This window comes from Heterocephalus glaber, unplaced genomic scaffold, assembly GCF_053883595.1.
Source record: "Heterocephalus glaber isolate CG9 unplaced genomic scaffold, H.glaber_assembly_v1.0 deba00001532, whole genome shotgun sequence".
Lineage (NCBI taxonomy): Eukaryota > Metazoa > Chordata > Mammalia > Rodentia > Bathyergidae > Heterocephalus > Heterocephalus glaber.
The window spans coordinates 20,142,404-20,157,506 of record NW_028258330.1 but is presented as its reverse complement, the minus strand read 5'-3'; the positions used below and the strand labels follow the sequence as shown (position 1 = coordinate 20,157,506).

Here is a 15,103-nt window from a genome sequence, read left to right as displayed (position 1 = left end):
ACATGGCCAGGGGTATCACAATCCCCAACCTGCAACTCTACTACAAAGCTACTGTGATGAAAACAGCATGGTACTGGCAAAGAAACAGACCTGAGGACCAGTGGAACAGATTAGAAGATGCAGAAACAATGCCAGACACACTCAGCCATCTCATCTTCGATAAAGGAGCCAAACACCCTCACTGGAAGAAAGATAGCCTCTTTAATAAATGGTGCTGGAAAAATTGGGCTTCAACTTGCCAAAGATTAAAACTAGAGCTATATCTCTCACCATGCACTAAACTAAAATCGAAATAGATTAAAGATCTAAATATTAAAATAGAAACTCTGAACCAGTTGGAACAGAGGTTAGGTAGAACTCTTGAAGACATTGGTGTAGGAAAAGATTATATGAACAAAACCTCAGTTGCCCATGAACTAGCACAAACAATCAACAAGTGGGATCTCTTCTTATTAAAAAGCTTCTGCACAGCAAGAGAAACCACCAGCAGTGTGAAGAGACAACCCACAATGTGGGAAAAAATCTTCACCTGCTCTTCCTCAGACAAAGGTCTACTATCTCCAATCTATAAAGAACTTAAAAAGATCAGACCTCCCAAATTTAAAGATCCAATCCTAAAATGGGGATCTGAAATGAACAGACATTTCTCAGACAAAGAAGTAGAAATAGCAAATAAATACATGAAAAAATGTTCAACATCACTGGTCATTCGAGAAATGCAAATGAAAACAATGCTGAGATTCCACCTCACTCCAGGAAGAATGACTGCTATCATGAAATCAACCAATAACAAATGCTGGTGGGGCTGTGGGGAAAGAGGAACCCTGCTCCACTGCTGGTGGGAGTGTAGACTGGTGCAAGCACTGTGGAAATCAGTATGGAGATACCTCAAAGAACTAGGACTGGAAGTCCCATTTGACCTCACTATTCCACTGCTGGGGATCTTCCCCAAAGAATTAAAAGAATCATACCACAGTGATATATGTGCGCCCATGTTCATAGCACCACAGTTTTTGATAGCTAAAACTTGGAAACAGCCCAAATGCCCATCAACTGGAGACTGGATAAAGAAAGTGTGTTTTTTTTTTTATAAAATGGAGTACTACTCAGCCATAAAAAATGAGAAATTAGAGACATTTATAGCTAAGTGGATGCACATTGAGGCCATACTCTTAAGTGAAATAAATAGGACACACATGTGTAAATACCGAATAGTTTCTCTGGTGTGAGAAACTGAAAGTGTAAATAAGGACTGAATGTATAATAGGTAATGTGAAATAGGAAGAAAAGGGGCAAAGGGGAAGGAAGTGGGAGGGCTAGGGGAAAGGATAGAAGGGAATGGGATTAATATGAGAAAATGGAAAAATAGGAACTAAATCTTTGTAAATAGGGAGGAATGGAGGGGTTGAAGGGAGGGCTGGGCAAGGGTGGAAAATAAGAACGAAGAGAGACTATGTAAAGGTGCAAATTTCCAATGATGAATGTCATTATATTGTATACCTAAAATGTACCAATGATTAAAATGAATAATCGATAACGCAAAATAGGAAGAAAAGGTCCAAAGGGGTAGGGGTAGTGGGAGGGGCAGGGGAAAGGAAAGAAGGGAAAGGAAAAATGAGAAATGGAAAAAATGGAAATAGTCTTTGTAAATAGGGAAGGGTGGAGGGGGTGAAGGGAGGGCTAGGAATGGGGAAAACATAAGAACCAAGATGCATTATGTAAAGGTACAATTCCCAATGAGAAATGTAATTGTGTTGTTATCTAAAATGTACCAATAAAAGAATTTATCAGAAACAAAAAACAAACAAACAAACAAACAAAAACTTCCCATGAAGGACTAAATTAATTCTGCAATCCATTAATGGATCTGACTTCTCTCTCTTTTTTTTTTTTTTACTTCTCTTGAAAACCCCTTCCTGCAACCCCACAATGATTTAGGATTAACTATAAAAATAATGAAGTAGGCTGGGCGTGGTGGCGCACGCCTGTGATCTCAGCACACTGTGATCTCAGCACTGGCAGGCTGAGACAGGAGGATCACTGCAAATTCGAAGCCAGCCTGCGCTACTTAGTGAGATCTTGCCTCAAAAAACCAAAAGAAGGGCCGGGGATTTAGCTCAGTGGTTTCGCTGCCTGCTGCGCAGGCTCAAGGACCCGAATTCAATCCCCGGCACCAAAAAAACAAAAAACAAAAAGAAGTAAATCAAAGTCATAGTATTGGTATTTTCCATTACATTCTGTAATCATTCATTTAATTTGGTTTTTCAAATGTTTAAGAGACTAACACACTAAAGCATGTAATAGGTTAATTTTGCAAATTCATTCATTTTAAACTGATTCAGACTCATGATTATAAGTAGAGAGGTGTAACAATGTAACCACATTGGTAAGTAACATTGAGATTATGAGCTTTGTAAGATCCACCAACCACATTTCTAGGCTTAATATATTAAACTTATAAGAGTGAACTAAAAAGTTAAATATTTGGATTTTTGTCAAGTCACTGAAATGGTTAAGAAAAAATTTACATTTATTATAAATGCGGCTAATAGTCGTGAGAATTTAACTTATAAAAACACCGATAAAGATTAATTTACCAAGGCATACAACCCTCAAGGATAAGCATGTTTTGGATTTTTAACTCAATACCAAAAGTAAATTTAAAATCATCACCAGAGTGCCTAAACGCAGAAGACATAGAAGCAGCTCCGATTCCTTCGGAGCTACTTGCATTGGAGAATTTAAGGCCGATCCCAGTCAGTGAGCAACACGTGGTCCCGCGAAAGGAGCTGGGTCCCTGGAAGCACCCCAAGAAATCGGTCTACGAAGACGGGACGTGGGGTCGTTTATCTTTCTACATTATTTCCTGCCACCATCTTGCTTTTGTTTTTTTAATAACAGTTGAGAAAATGTAAACTCAAGAAAAAGAGAAGGGGGCCCTGTTTCTCACAGGATCTGCACACGAACGCTCCAGGCCTCATTCCTGTTCGGAAAAGGTGGAAAGGGAAAGGGCTCACTGGGATACCGGCGGTGGGCCCTGAGTGGGAGGAGGGGACGCAGGGCTCTGGCGCCCGAGGTCACCAGCGCAGCCTCTGCTACCCTGTCTGGGATGGTCGCTGCGGTCCACGTGGAACCTTTCGCCCTGACTCCACTGAGCTTTGCTGCCCACCACAAACATGATGAGACCTCTAAGGATCGGACTATCTGGGATAAAGCCTTTCCAAGCCATTTCGCGGCCTTCAGGCCCTGCGAAATCCACCGCGTCCTCAGCAACCGCGCTCCCCCGCGCAGCCGCAGAGGCCGGAAAAGCCCTGCTCGCCCGCGCAGCGCGCCACCCGCACCCACCCTCCGGGCGATACCACCTGGTGAAACCCCCCTTGAAAGCACAGCAATGGTGTCATCCCTGGCTTCTGATTGGTCAATCGAAAGAAGGCGTGGCCTCAGGAGCCAGCTTCCGCGCGCCAGAGCCCACTAGCCGCATTGCGAGCTGGGCAAAGAGCAGACGCCATGGTGAGGAGTGGGTGTGGGTTGTGGGCTATGCGAAAGCTGTTGCTTGGGTCTGGCTTCGGGTTCCAGCCCGTTCTTGAGCCGGGGCCTGCTCTGCGAGTGGGGTCGAACGGACTTGGGAGCTTCGCTGACGTACGCGCCCCGGCTCCCCTTCCAGGTTCTGCTGCACGTGCTTTTCGAGCACGCGGTCGGCTACGCGCTTTTGGCGCTGAAGGAAGTAGAGGAGATCAGTCTGTTGCTGCCTCAGGTGAGTGGGATCGGTGGGCTCACCCGGGGCCGCAGCAGCCCCCAGGCTGTCGAGCCCCAGCATGCCTCGCGCGCTCCCACGTGGCCGGCCGCGCGGGGCGGGGGGAGGGGGGTGACTAGGCTTGGAAGGCTCTGGAGCGGGGGTCTTTAACTTGATTCATGGTTAGAATCGTTTTATGAGTGGTTAGGTCTAAGCCTCCCATACTCTGCTTCGTGGCGATAAAATAGTACGGAAGATGCGGGGTCTAGGCACCGTTATATTTTAACAATATACAAGACGGGTAACTACTAGTGCTATAGAGAGTAGAGCAAGGGAAGAAATCTGTCATTTTCCTCGCAGGTGGAGGAGTGTGTGCTCAACCTGGGCAAGTTCCACAACATCGTTCGCCTGGTGGCCTTTTGTCCATTTTCCTCTTCCCAGGTTGCCTTAGAAAATGCCAATGCAGTGTCTGAAGGTGAGTTCGGGGAGATACTGAGATGTGGTTCCTGCTAACAATCCTTAGTGAGCATGTAATATTATTTGCCTTTGTGTGATTTGATACATATGTGATGTGTGCTGGGCAGTATTTGAGACTTATACTGTGTGATTTAAAACATTTGATTCTCATTGCTCAACTTTTGAGAAATATGAAAGACTAAATGTTCAGTAGCACACAATCCAGTATGTAGGTTTTATTTCCTTGTTGGCCCTGTAATGCTAAATAGTTCCCAATGGGGTTATGGGGTGCTGTGCCCAAGTTTGCCTACACACAAATATTGTATCTGGTTCTTTGCTGTGTCTTTCAATTTATTGGAAAGGGCTATTCTGTTCTGATAAAGGATATAAAAATAGGGTTTGATCCCGAAAGGCAAATCAGGTACTGAATACTCCAGGACAGGTTATAATCTTTCTATATATTTTACACTGGTGCTGTTGGACCTCAGTCATTTCTCCCGTGGTCAAGCCAGGCTTTGCAGTGATGACTTGTGAAATCTGTCAATCCCCTGAATGTAATCACTGATGTCTCCATGACTCTGAGCAATGCCTGAACGGAAGGACCTTAAGCATGCCATCCCATCATGTTCCACAGGACCAGCATAATAAGCTGAAAGATAAATGAGATCTTTTTGTAATTTAAGTAGTCTTCAGCACGTTAGTGGGAGCTGTGTTCTTTTTCCTGAGGCATTGTTCATGAGGATCTCCGTCTGCTCCTGGAGACCCATCTGCCATCCAAAAAGAAGAAAGTACTCTTGGGGGTTGGGGACCCCAAGATTGGTGCTGCTATACAAGAGGAGTTGGGATACAACTGCCAGACTGGAGGCGTAATAGCTGAGATCCTGCGAGGTGAGATACTCCTGCCAATCTTGAGATCTTCAAGGGAGGTTTTGGAAACTTAGTAGGGTGTTTGAGGTTGCTTCTGGGAAGATCTGCTTGCTGGTACCCATGAGTGTGAGAACCAGCTCAAATCCCTTGCTCACAATACTATCTTACTCTTAGGAGTTCGTCTACACTTCCATAATCTGGTTAAAGGTCTGACAGATCTGTCAGCCTGTAAAGCGCAGCTAGGCCTGGGACACAGCTACTCTCGTGCCAAAGTTAAATTTAATGTGAACCGGGTAGACAACATGATCATCCAGTCCATCAGCCTCCTGGACCAACTGGATAAAGACATCAATACCTTTTCTATGCGTGTCAGGTAAGGTGCAGTGTTTGATCTGTAGTTTAGCTAATTTTTCATCCTGAGGTCAGAACCGATCATTCCTGTGGGTAGGACCGTGTGGGCTGCAACAGGGCCTCCTGGTGCTTACCACAGGCAGTGTTCTTACACTGATTGTATAGAAAAAGGAGGCAAAGTAAGTCTTCCCCATATACACCTCAGCCCAGGCCTTGTGCCTTGTCTGTATTGTGAATGGGGAAACATAGGCTTGAGGGGGATTTGAATCTGACTTGTCCTGTTTATCTCCAGACAAAATAGGTATGGAAAGGGCTGAGGCTGTGGCTTCATTGTTTTGAGATGTGGCCACTGGGCCAAAGAGTGATTATGCCTCTTTGCAGGGAGTGGTATGGTTATCACTTTCCAGAGCTAGTGAAGATCATTAATGACAATGCTACATACTGCCAACTTGCTCAGTTCATTGGAAACCGAAGGGAGCTGAATGAGGAAAAATTGGAGAAGCTGGAGGAGCTGACAATGGATGGGGCCAAGGCCAAGGCTATTCTGGATGCCTCACGGTCCTCCATGGGTCAGTGCAGAGCCTGGCAGCTGGCAAAAGGTATGGGACTCTGAATATCTAGCCCCTTTGTTCACACTAGGTGTTTCCTAGGCATGGACATATCTGCCATCGACTTGATAAACATCGAGAGCTTCTCCAGTCGAGTGGTGTCTTTGTCAGAGTATCGCCAGAGCCTACACACTTACCTCCGTTCCAAGATGAGCCAAGTAGCCCCCAGCCTGTCAGCCCTAATTGGGGAAGCGGTGCGTCATGGGGAACACAAATGGGGGAATAGGAATGTTACCATTCTGCACTGCTATACTTTTGGACCCACAGTATCTTCTCCAGTTGGGTGTAATGAGGAAGAAGAAAGCAGGGGTTGTGCAGCTCAGGTCAGCAATTTGTACTTCCTTAAATCTTTCTCCAGGTAGGCGCACGTCTCATTGCTCACGCTGGCAGCCTCACCAACCTGGCCAAGTATCCAGCGTCCACAGTGCAGATCCTTGGGGCTGAAAAGGCCCTGTTCAGGTACCCGTGAGGGCACCTGCCCACATCAGGTGCCACTTCTGGTGTGCACTGCTTATTGGGGGATCACAGTGATGGCTGATCAGGGCTCCCTGACCCATACAGACCTCTGTTGTGGGGGTGATGGGCAGTCCTGGTGTCTGAGTGATTCCCAGGGCCCAGCAAAGGGACAAAGTTTCCAGGTCAGCGACATTGGATGCCTTCCATCTGCCTCTGAGAGCTGTGGGTTGACGTGTGGCTACAAGATCCAGCCCAGCCTGAGGCTCGTGCTGGAGATTTGGGAGGGAGGGGTTTGGGAGGAGCTACCTTGGATTATAGGATTGAAATTAAATTCTTCACTAAATATTCTCTCAGAGCCCTGAAGACAAGGGGTAACACACCAAAATATGGACTCATTTTCCACTCCACCTTCATTGGCCGAGCAGCTGCCAAGAACAAAGGCCGCATCTCCCGATACCTGGCAAACAAGTGCAGTATTGCCTCCAGAATTGATTGCTTCTCTGGTATGGGTGGGAGAGTTGGCAGTTGGCAGGGCTTGGGAGGACGGGGGGCGGGGCGCCACTGGGGGCTGACTACTTTAGCTTCTACAGTGATGGTAATATTTTTCGTCAACAGAGTTCTCCTTGTGAGTGTTGATACATTGGGTCTGAGTGAAGCTGAGGGTAGAGAAAATGCTGGGGGGGGGGTGGTTTGTTGCTTTGGGGGCTGACAGGCTTTCTTTCCACCCCCCCATCCCCCACATGTCCAGAGGTGCCCACCAGTGTATTTGGGGAGAAGCTTCGAGAACAAGTTGAGGAGCGCCTGTCCTTCTATGAGACTGGCGAGATTCCACGGAAGAATCTGGATGTCATGAAAGAGGCAGTGGTTCAGGTCAGTGAGTTTTGCTCAGTAATAGAGAAACAGTTGGCTGCTGGAGGTGATGAACTGTCTTGACCTGACTTTGTAAAATGGAGGCAAAAAACTGATTTAATGAGCCTGATCCAGTAAAGCCAGAGAGGAGGGTGTAGTGAGCCAGGGCTCTTCAGGCCTTTTCACCATTTTTCTTTTGCCAGGCAGAGGAAGCTGCTGCTGAAATCACCAGGAAGCTAGAGAAACAGGAAAAGAAGCGCTTGAAGAAGGAAAAGAAGCGGCTGGCTGCACTGGCTGCTCTGGCATCTTCAGAAAACGGCAGTACTCCAGAGGAGCATGAGGTCAGTCTGTTGGCAAGTGAGCCCTCCGAGAAGATCCTAGATTGTAGGATTTTCATCAGCAGAACTGAGGATGTGCTGCCTCAAGCCATGGTCTGGAATCCAGGCTTTTGGATTGAAGTATCTAAACTACCTCTTGATTCTACATAGGAAGGAGATAGGTGCTGAGACAACTTGCTCAAGAGCCCAGAGAGCTGGTTATAGCACACACTTGTTCCCTGGGCAAGTTGTGTTCTGTCCTCGGCTGCTTCCCAGGACTCCTCAACAGGGGGTAGTGTAAATTCCTGCTCTGCTTGTTCTCAGATGTGTGTCCAGAGATGGTACGCTTTCACAGTGGGCATGGGTGCAGGGAGGTCTCCAGTGTACCAGGCTAGAACTACTCCCCCTGGGGGCAGTTAGTGCCATCTGTGACATGGTTTGTTTTCCCTTTGATATTTGGCATGATGGACCTATTTGACCAGCATGGAGGGTTTTGTATAGGTTACCTAAAAGCCTGAGACAGTTTCTCTTTACATGTTCTTGGATAGCTGTGGGATTGGGTTTCCAGAGTTATTGGTCACCCCAGGAGTACTGGACAGTTTGCCTTTCTGCCCTGACTTTTATGGGGAAGTGCACACACATAGGTAACACTTCTCCATGCCTCTTCACCTTTAGGAGACACAGGAAAAACCCAAAAAGAAAAAGCAAAAGCTCCAGGAGGCTCCTCAGGAGAATGGAATGGATGATCCATCTGTCTCAGTCTCCAAACCCAAAAAAAAGAAATCTTTTTCCAAGGAAGAGTTGGTTAGTAGTGATCTGGAAGAGACAGCTGGTGGCAGCATAAGTCCACCCAAAAGGAAAAAGTCTTTGCCCAAGGAGGAAACTGCTAGTGAACCAGAGGAGGCAGCCAGGAGTGTCCCCAAGAAAAAGAGAAAATTTTCTTCCAAGGAAGAGCCAGTCAGCAGTGGGTCTGAGGAGGCTGCTGCCAGCAAGGGCAGTGCCAAGAAAAAGAAAAAGCTCCAAAGAGCACCCCAGGAAGATTAGAATGGACATTCCCTGGGAGGGAGGGGTGGGTGGGATGTGCCCCAAGGAAACATTTCCCCATCCCAAATCCCCAATCAATAAAAACAAATCACAAAAATCTGTATATATGCTTTATTGACACCTTGTGGGTGTGGGCAGGACCTATGGGTGGGACAGGGCATCAATGACAGCCTCGGTGAAGTCATGGCAAGTGGCATAGCCACCCATGTCGGAGGTCCGAACCTGTGGGGGAAAATGGTCATCGTCCTGTGGCTGAGACCCCATCCCTTAACCCCACCACCATCACCCAACATACACAGCTTCCTAAGGAAGCCAGCCTCAGGATGACATAGGCACTGCCCAGGAAAGCGATTATGCTCCACTGTCTAGAGGTCAAGGTCTGTCTCCACTGGTCCACTGAACTGAAGGGATGGGTGTGTAGGTAGTAATGGTCCTTGTGAAGTTGGAGGGAATAAAGGGCTCTAGACCCCATGGGGGTGTAGATGGCCGATGACAGACTTGATGAAGTCGGTTGTGGTGCTGTAGCCGCCCATGTCTCGAGTCCGCACCTACAGCCACCACCGGCAATAGCCGTGGGGAAAAAAAGAAGAGAGCCCATGAAGCCGGGTAGGGCAATGTGATCAAAGACATGGGACCCAAAAGTGCTAGAGGGCCAGAAAAGATGCAGTACAGCAGAGATGAAAGGTAGGTGAGCAGGGAGCTGCTTGCTCTTCGGAGCCACTGAGCTGTGCTGCAGCCAAGGCAGGACAGGAGGCTGAGCAGAACGGAGAGATGGGGAAGTGTGCATCAGAAAAGAGAGGGTTGCCTCAGGAAATGAAAAAGATCAGGAGGGAGGAATGGAAATGAAGATGGGCTCCCAGGGATGGAGAAGGTGAAGCTGGTGCCTCATCCTACCTGCTATCTGCCCCACTGCACCACCCCAGCCAGCCACATATTCTGCAGATGGCCCATGAAAGGGGCAATGGATAGAGCGCAAGAGGGAAAAGCAGATGGGAAAATAAAGAGGCAAAGAAGACCAAGAGGATGAAACAGCCAAGAGGAAGGAGGTAAAGAGCCCTGAGAATTACAGAGCAGATGTTCTGGGGATCTGTCAAGAATGGAGGCCCCTTCCAGGTTTCCCAGTATGTAGTGCCAAGCCCCTGAATCTAACACCTTTCTAAACTCACCTTGCCAACTTTGATCACCTTCTTCACTGCATCAGCAATCGTGCTGGAGTGATACTCAAGACTGTTGATGGGGACAGGAAGAAAATCAGGCTCTCAGAAGACCACCTGCGCTCCCTCTTACACCACCCAGCCTCCAACTCCAGCCTCTCATGACCTACTTGAGATGCCGAAGCATGTTGGAAGCTGACAGCAACATGGCTGTGGGGTTGGCTATATTCCTGCCCACTGCTTGGGCAAATGGATGTCGGGCACCCTGTGGAGAGAGAAGGCCAAAGTCACTGGGAGGAGGCACACACCTGCAGAGGCTGAGATCCAGAAAGAGCATTGGGGTAGAGGGTAAGGCCAATGTCACCAAGAAGAGGTATGGAGATGGGGGACAAGGGGCCAGGATCATTAGGAGGGGGCAGTATTGGAATGAGGGAGGAATAGAAGGAGACTTGAGACCAGAGGAAGAGAATACAGATGAGGGAGGAAATGGCCTCACTCACCGTCTCAAAAACTGCATACTCGGCACTGTAGCTCTCACCAGGGACCACACCAGCTCCCCCAACCAGGCCAGCAGCCAGATTGTCAATAATGTTCCCATAGAGATTGGGCATCACAAGCACATCAAACTGGTAAGGATTCTGCACCAGCTAGGGGGTAAGATGGGGGAATGAGGAAGACCAGTGAATTCTATTCCTCACTCTATCCCAGTATCATGAGAGTGGAGACATGGGGATGGTCTCACCTGCATGCAGCAGTTGTCTATGATCATTGTCTCAAACTTGATTTTGGGATACAGTTCAGCAACTTCCTCACAGCACTGCAGGAACAACCCATCCCCAAGTTTCCTGTTCACAGGCCAAAGGGAACAAAATCAGCCAGGAGAGTGCAAGGGGGCCACCTCCCTAGGAATCTTTTCCATACAAAGCCATGCCCCTCACATGATATTGGCCTTATGGACAGCTGTGACCTTGCTCCGCCCCTTCTTGGTGGCATAGTCAAAGGCAAACTTTGCAATCCGCTGAGATTTGGTTCGAGTAACAATCTTTAAGCATTCAATCACACCCCTTGCACTCTAGATAAGAAGGGAAGCAGCTGAGTGACGATGAGAAGGCAAGGAGGAGCTCCCCCTTTCTCCCACCTCCATACTTGCCTCCCCAGTTTCCAAGGACTTACCTCATGCTCCAGAGAGCTGTATTCCCCTTCTGTCTGCTCTCGAATAATCACCAGATCTAGATTGTTATGCCGAGTCATGTACCCAGGAAGGGACTTCACATGGACTACGTTGGCAAACAAATCCAACTTACGCCTACAGATGGACAGGCATCAGCTCTGCACCTGGTGCCCAGCACCCCTCTAACCCAAATTCTCACAGCCACCTACCTTAGCCGCATATCATAGGAAGCTAGTTCCCCCTTATACTCCATTGGGGTATGGATCTTTCCTGCATAAACAAAATAAGGGAAGCACTGTTAGGCATGAGCCATGCCCAAAGGACAGAGACCAGTGTCCAATTCCTCCAGGAACATAATGCAACCCAGGTTCCCATCTCCAATTCCCAAATTTGTGACTTAATTGCCTGTGGGCACAAGGCAAAAGAGACATTCTTATTAAAATCAGAAATATTTTTTAATAAAATAAATTCAAATATTTAAACACAGGCAGGGCCAGGGATTTAGTTCAGTGATTCTGCTGCCTGCCCTGCAAGCGCAAGGTCCCAAGTTCAATTCCCAGGTACAAAAAACACAACAATCCAATGCTTTCCTCTGGGCCAGAGATTTAGTTCAGTGGTTCTGCCATCTGCCTCGCAAGCACAAGGTCCCGAATTCAATCCCCGGTACCAAAAAAAAAATAAAACACAGGCATGGTAGCACACACCTATAATCCCAGCACTCAGGAGAATGAGGCAAGAGGATCACCATGAGTTTGAGGCCAGCCTGGGCTAATCTGAACTAAATAGTGAGATCTTGTCTCAAAAAATAAGAAATATTTAGTCTACTGCTTTACTTTCAGCCACCATATTTAGTTAATGTTTAAACTTCAAAATGACCTAAAAAGAGGCCAGCTTTTTTTTTCTTTTTGTTTCTCATAAAAAAGCCTGTATTTAATAGCAGGGTGAAAAACAATGCTAGGTAATCTATGACCTTCTTTGATATTTCTATGTCTACTTATTTGACATTTTCTAAGCCAATACTTACTGAAAATCAAACTATGTCAGACAACAGGTATCAGTCAAAAACCACACAACTTCTGCCCTCAAGGAGCAAGCAATGCACTGGGGGAACAAAACTAATATAAAAGGGAATAAATACCATAGGAATAGTATTAACAACATGCAAAGGAGCACAGAGAAGAATCCCCTCTGGTAATAACAGGAAATGTCACAGAAGAGCTAGTGCTTCGGTCAGACTTTAGATTAAATGAATCCAATGGGTTGAATAATGATCCCCAAAAATGGTATGTCCATTCCTTAATCCTAAACACCTGTGAATGTGACCTTATTTGGATAAAGGATCTTTGTAAATGTAACCCAGATTCTTTTTTTTTTTGGTACCAGGGATTGAACTCGGGACCTTGCGCTTTCGAGGCAGGGATCAGAACCACTGAGCTAAATCACCGGCCCTGTAATCCATTCTTGAGATGAAACTGTCCAGGATTAGGGTGGGCCCTAAATCCAACAATAAATCCTTATAAAGGAGGAATATAGATATAGAGACACAAGGGGGGCAAAGCCATATGAAGGTAAAGGAAAAGACTGAAGAATTTCATTTACAAGTTAAGGAATATCAGGAAGAAGCAGAAAGGATTCTCCCCTAAGCCTTTAGGAGTATGGCTCTGCCATCATCTTAATTTCAGACTTCTGGTTTCTAACACTGAGAATAAATTTCTATTAATTTCAGTCACCAAGTTGGTGGTACTTTGTTATGGCAGCCACGGGAAACTACTGCAGTATCATGGATGAGGATTCTAACAAGTGGCATCAAAGGAAACACCTTCTGGGCAGAAGAAATAACATTAAGCCAAGGCAGTACAGTGGACCCTTGACTTACAAACTCAATTAGTTCACGAGGGCTGGTTGTAACTCAGGTTCGTCAACTGAAGCCTCAGTCTCCTCTACACAGCCTTCAAATTCTCTCTCCTGTATAATTTTAAGCCACACTTTCTTCCAGGCAGATCTCAGTGTCCTTAGAGTGACACTGGTCCAGGATTTCTCAACCCCACACAGGAAAGGATGTTATGATGTTCCTTCCAGAACTCTTTAAGATGAACCTGAGACCATCTGGAAGTAAAGAGGCCAGCATTCAGGTCGTAACTCAAGACAGTTTGCAAGTTAAAACTAAAATTCTGGTCATAACCCAAGTTGTTCATGTGTCAGGCCAGTTGTAACTTAAGGGTCCTCTGTACATATATTTGGAAACTAACAAAGTCTAGTGTGATCAAAGCACAGAACAAGTATTGTGGAAACCAAGGCAGAAAAGTTAAGATTTATGTGCGGGAGCTTTTTTTTTTTTTTTTTGGTACCGGGGATTGAACTCAGGACCTTGCACTTTTGAGGCAGGTGGCGGAACCACTAAGCTAAATCCCCGGCCCAGAAAAAACTAAGATTTAGCTTATGAAGAACTTACTTTCCTACGCTAAAGATGGGCCTGGCAAAGTCAAGTTGAAAGAGATGTAAAAGTTGGACTGTAGAGGCAGAACTGGAAGCCAAAAAAATTTAATGAGGACAGTAAAGTAGAGCGGCAAGAGAGAAGACAGAAGAAAAGGGGCAGTTAGAAGTGGCAATCTAGAAACACAATTAATGAGACTTAACAATGAATGATGTCACCTCAGGACAAGACACCAAAACCATGGAGCCTTCCTGCATAGACAGCTAACAGCTGACATGACTCTTGAGTTTCCAGTGAAAAGGAACAAATACCCAAGTATCAGCAGTGGGAACTCTGGAAAGTTGATGTATTCAGATATGGAGGGGCTTAATGAACACTGCTCATTTCAATTTAAATGGCACATGGGCAGGATGGCAAGGAGGCACACATACCAATGATGGCCACTTTGTTCTCCTTCATGGAATTCAGCACCTGCTCCAGCTTCTCCTCAGAGGCCATATTCTGCACCTCACTCAGGTGGTGCTCCTGGAACTCCACTGGGACAGAAGCAGCCTTTAGGGACAGGTCCCAAAAAAGACCGCGTCAAGGTCAAATAAACCCTTTCCAAACCATTCCATCTCCCCAGAAGCCTGAGGTGTCCCCCCGGGCTATTTACCTTGAACACCTCCTTGACAGCATGCATGAGCTCCGGCCCAACGCCATCTCCCGGCAGCATGGTCACAGGAAATGCGCCCTCGACTTTCATGTCTTGAGCCTGTGAATGGGGACAGCTAAGATAGAGCTGGCGAGGGAGAAGGGCCGTAGGAAGAGGGAGAGAAGAAAGCAGGGGAGGCGCGAGAAACTAGAGCGGGGCCTCGGGCGTACCTGAGAAGCTGCATTCGCTGTGACTGAAATACTCAGACCTCTCCATGCCCCAGGGCTCCGGACGGCAACCACTGCCTGCGACAGAGACAGCGAGATTAGACCTGGGACCCCCAGACCACAACACTGCAATGACCTTGCCCTCCTTAGGAAGCCCTTGGAAATATCCTCCGCTTCTCCGCCCACCCCAACCCCGACGTGTCACCCGCCCTCACTCGGGTCAGCCAGCGGACACCGTTCAAAGCCGCCATGATCTGGGCAGGAAGTCGCCCCGGACGTGACGCCAGAAGCTAGTGCAGTGCCGGCTCCCTACTTCCGGCTTGTGCTGGTGCGCTTTAGTGATCCTCTGAGTCCCGCTTACCTGCACCGACTGCACACTTACCATCCTTCTCCTCTTCAGGGTGGAGGTACATGAGACACATAAGCACTTTGTCTATTGCTGTATTTTCAGTCGCCATATTTAACTGATGTTGAAACTTCAAAATAACATTAAAGGAGAGTATGTGCCTTTATCAAACGAGGACTCGAGTTTAACAAGAGGTTGAGAAACAATTCCGGGGAATCCTTCCCTCTCGCCCTCGGACTCCTCCTGCCTCTTTACAATATTGGAGATTGAACTCAGGCCCCCTCCCCCGCCTCCTTTTTGTTTTTCCTAGACAGGGTCTCACTAAGTCTCTAAATTGCCCAGCCTGGACTGAACCTGTCGGTCCTCCTGTCTCGGCCTCCCAGAGTGCTGGGATTACAGGCATGTACAATCATGCTCTGCTTGGATCTTCTTAATGTACAGTATTTGTAACTGTGT

General features: G+C 47.1%; 2 protein-coding genes and 5 non-coding genes across 9 annotated transcripts; 6 read left to right on the top strand and 1 right to left on the bottom strand.

Moving 5' to 3' along the window:
• Positions 1-3,479: 3,479 nt before the first annotated feature.
• On the top strand, positions 3,480-8,778 carry Nop56 (NOP56 ribonucleoprotein). The gene is made up of 12 exons (XM_004840672.3): positions 3,480-3,510; positions 3,665-3,754; positions 4,094-4,208; positions 4,916-5,077; positions 5,231-5,429; positions 5,789-5,976; positions 6,058-6,209; positions 6,374-6,474; positions 6,826-6,974; positions 7,220-7,341; positions 7,524-7,661; positions 8,313-8,778. Exons 1-12 carry the CDS (start codon positions 3,508-3,510, stop codon positions 8,679-8,681), a joined length of 1,788 nt encoding a protein of 595 aa, XP_004840729.1. The 5' UTR covers positions 3,480-3,507; the 3' UTR covers positions 8,682-8,778.
• On the top strand, positions 4,705-4,775 carry LOC147824685 (small nucleolar RNA SNORD110). The gene has a single exon (XR_015442093.1). It is a non-coding gene; the product is annotated as a small nucleolar RNA SNORD110 (small nucleolar RNA).
• Positions 5,525-5,656, top strand: LOC147824684 (small nucleolar RNA SNORA51). The gene has a single exon (XR_015442128.1). It is a non-coding gene; the product is annotated as a small nucleolar RNA SNORA51 (small nucleolar RNA).
• On the top strand, positions 6,536-6,621 carry LOC147824683 (small nucleolar RNA SNORD86). Its single transcript, XR_015442126.1, has one exon. It is a non-coding gene; the product is annotated as a small nucleolar RNA SNORD86 (small nucleolar RNA).
• LOC147824682 (small nucleolar RNA SNORD56) lies at positions 7,056-7,125 on the top strand. The gene has a single exon (XR_015442122.1). It is a non-coding gene; the product is annotated as a small nucleolar RNA SNORD56 (small nucleolar RNA).
• Positions 7,383-7,453, top strand: LOC147824681 (small nucleolar RNA SNORD57). The gene has a single exon (XR_015442121.1). It is a non-coding gene; the product is annotated as a small nucleolar RNA SNORD57 (small nucleolar RNA).
• Idh3b (isocitrate dehydrogenase (NAD(+)) 3 non-catalytic subunit beta) lies at positions 8,779-14,604 on the bottom strand. Of its 3 annotated transcripts, XR_002393444.2 has the most exons (13): positions 14,517-14,603; positions 14,305-14,379; positions 14,096-14,194; positions 13,872-13,992; positions 11,216-11,276; positions 11,009-11,141; positions 10,774-10,907; positions 10,578-10,680; positions 10,336-10,482; positions 10,006-10,100; positions 9,848-9,908; positions 8,977-9,229; positions 8,779-8,903 (listed from the first exon to the last, which is right to left on the bottom strand). XR_002393444.2 is itself a non-coding variant. In XM_004840670.4 (12 exons), exons 1-12 carry the CDS (start codon positions 14,550-14,552, stop codon positions 8,823-8,825), a joined length of 1,146 nt encoding a protein of 381 aa, XP_004840727.1. In that variant the 5' UTR covers positions 14,553-14,604; the 3' UTR covers positions 8,779-8,822. The 3 variants fall into 3 exon arrangements, 2 of the variants coding, with proteins under 2 accessions (XP_004840727.1, XP_004840726.1); XM_004840670.4 differs by lacking the exon at positions 8,977-9,229 and having other exon boundaries at positions 14,517-14,604; XM_004840669.4 differs by having other exon boundaries at positions 8,779-9,229.
• Between the last annotated feature and the right edge of the window lie 499 nt (positions 14,605-15,103).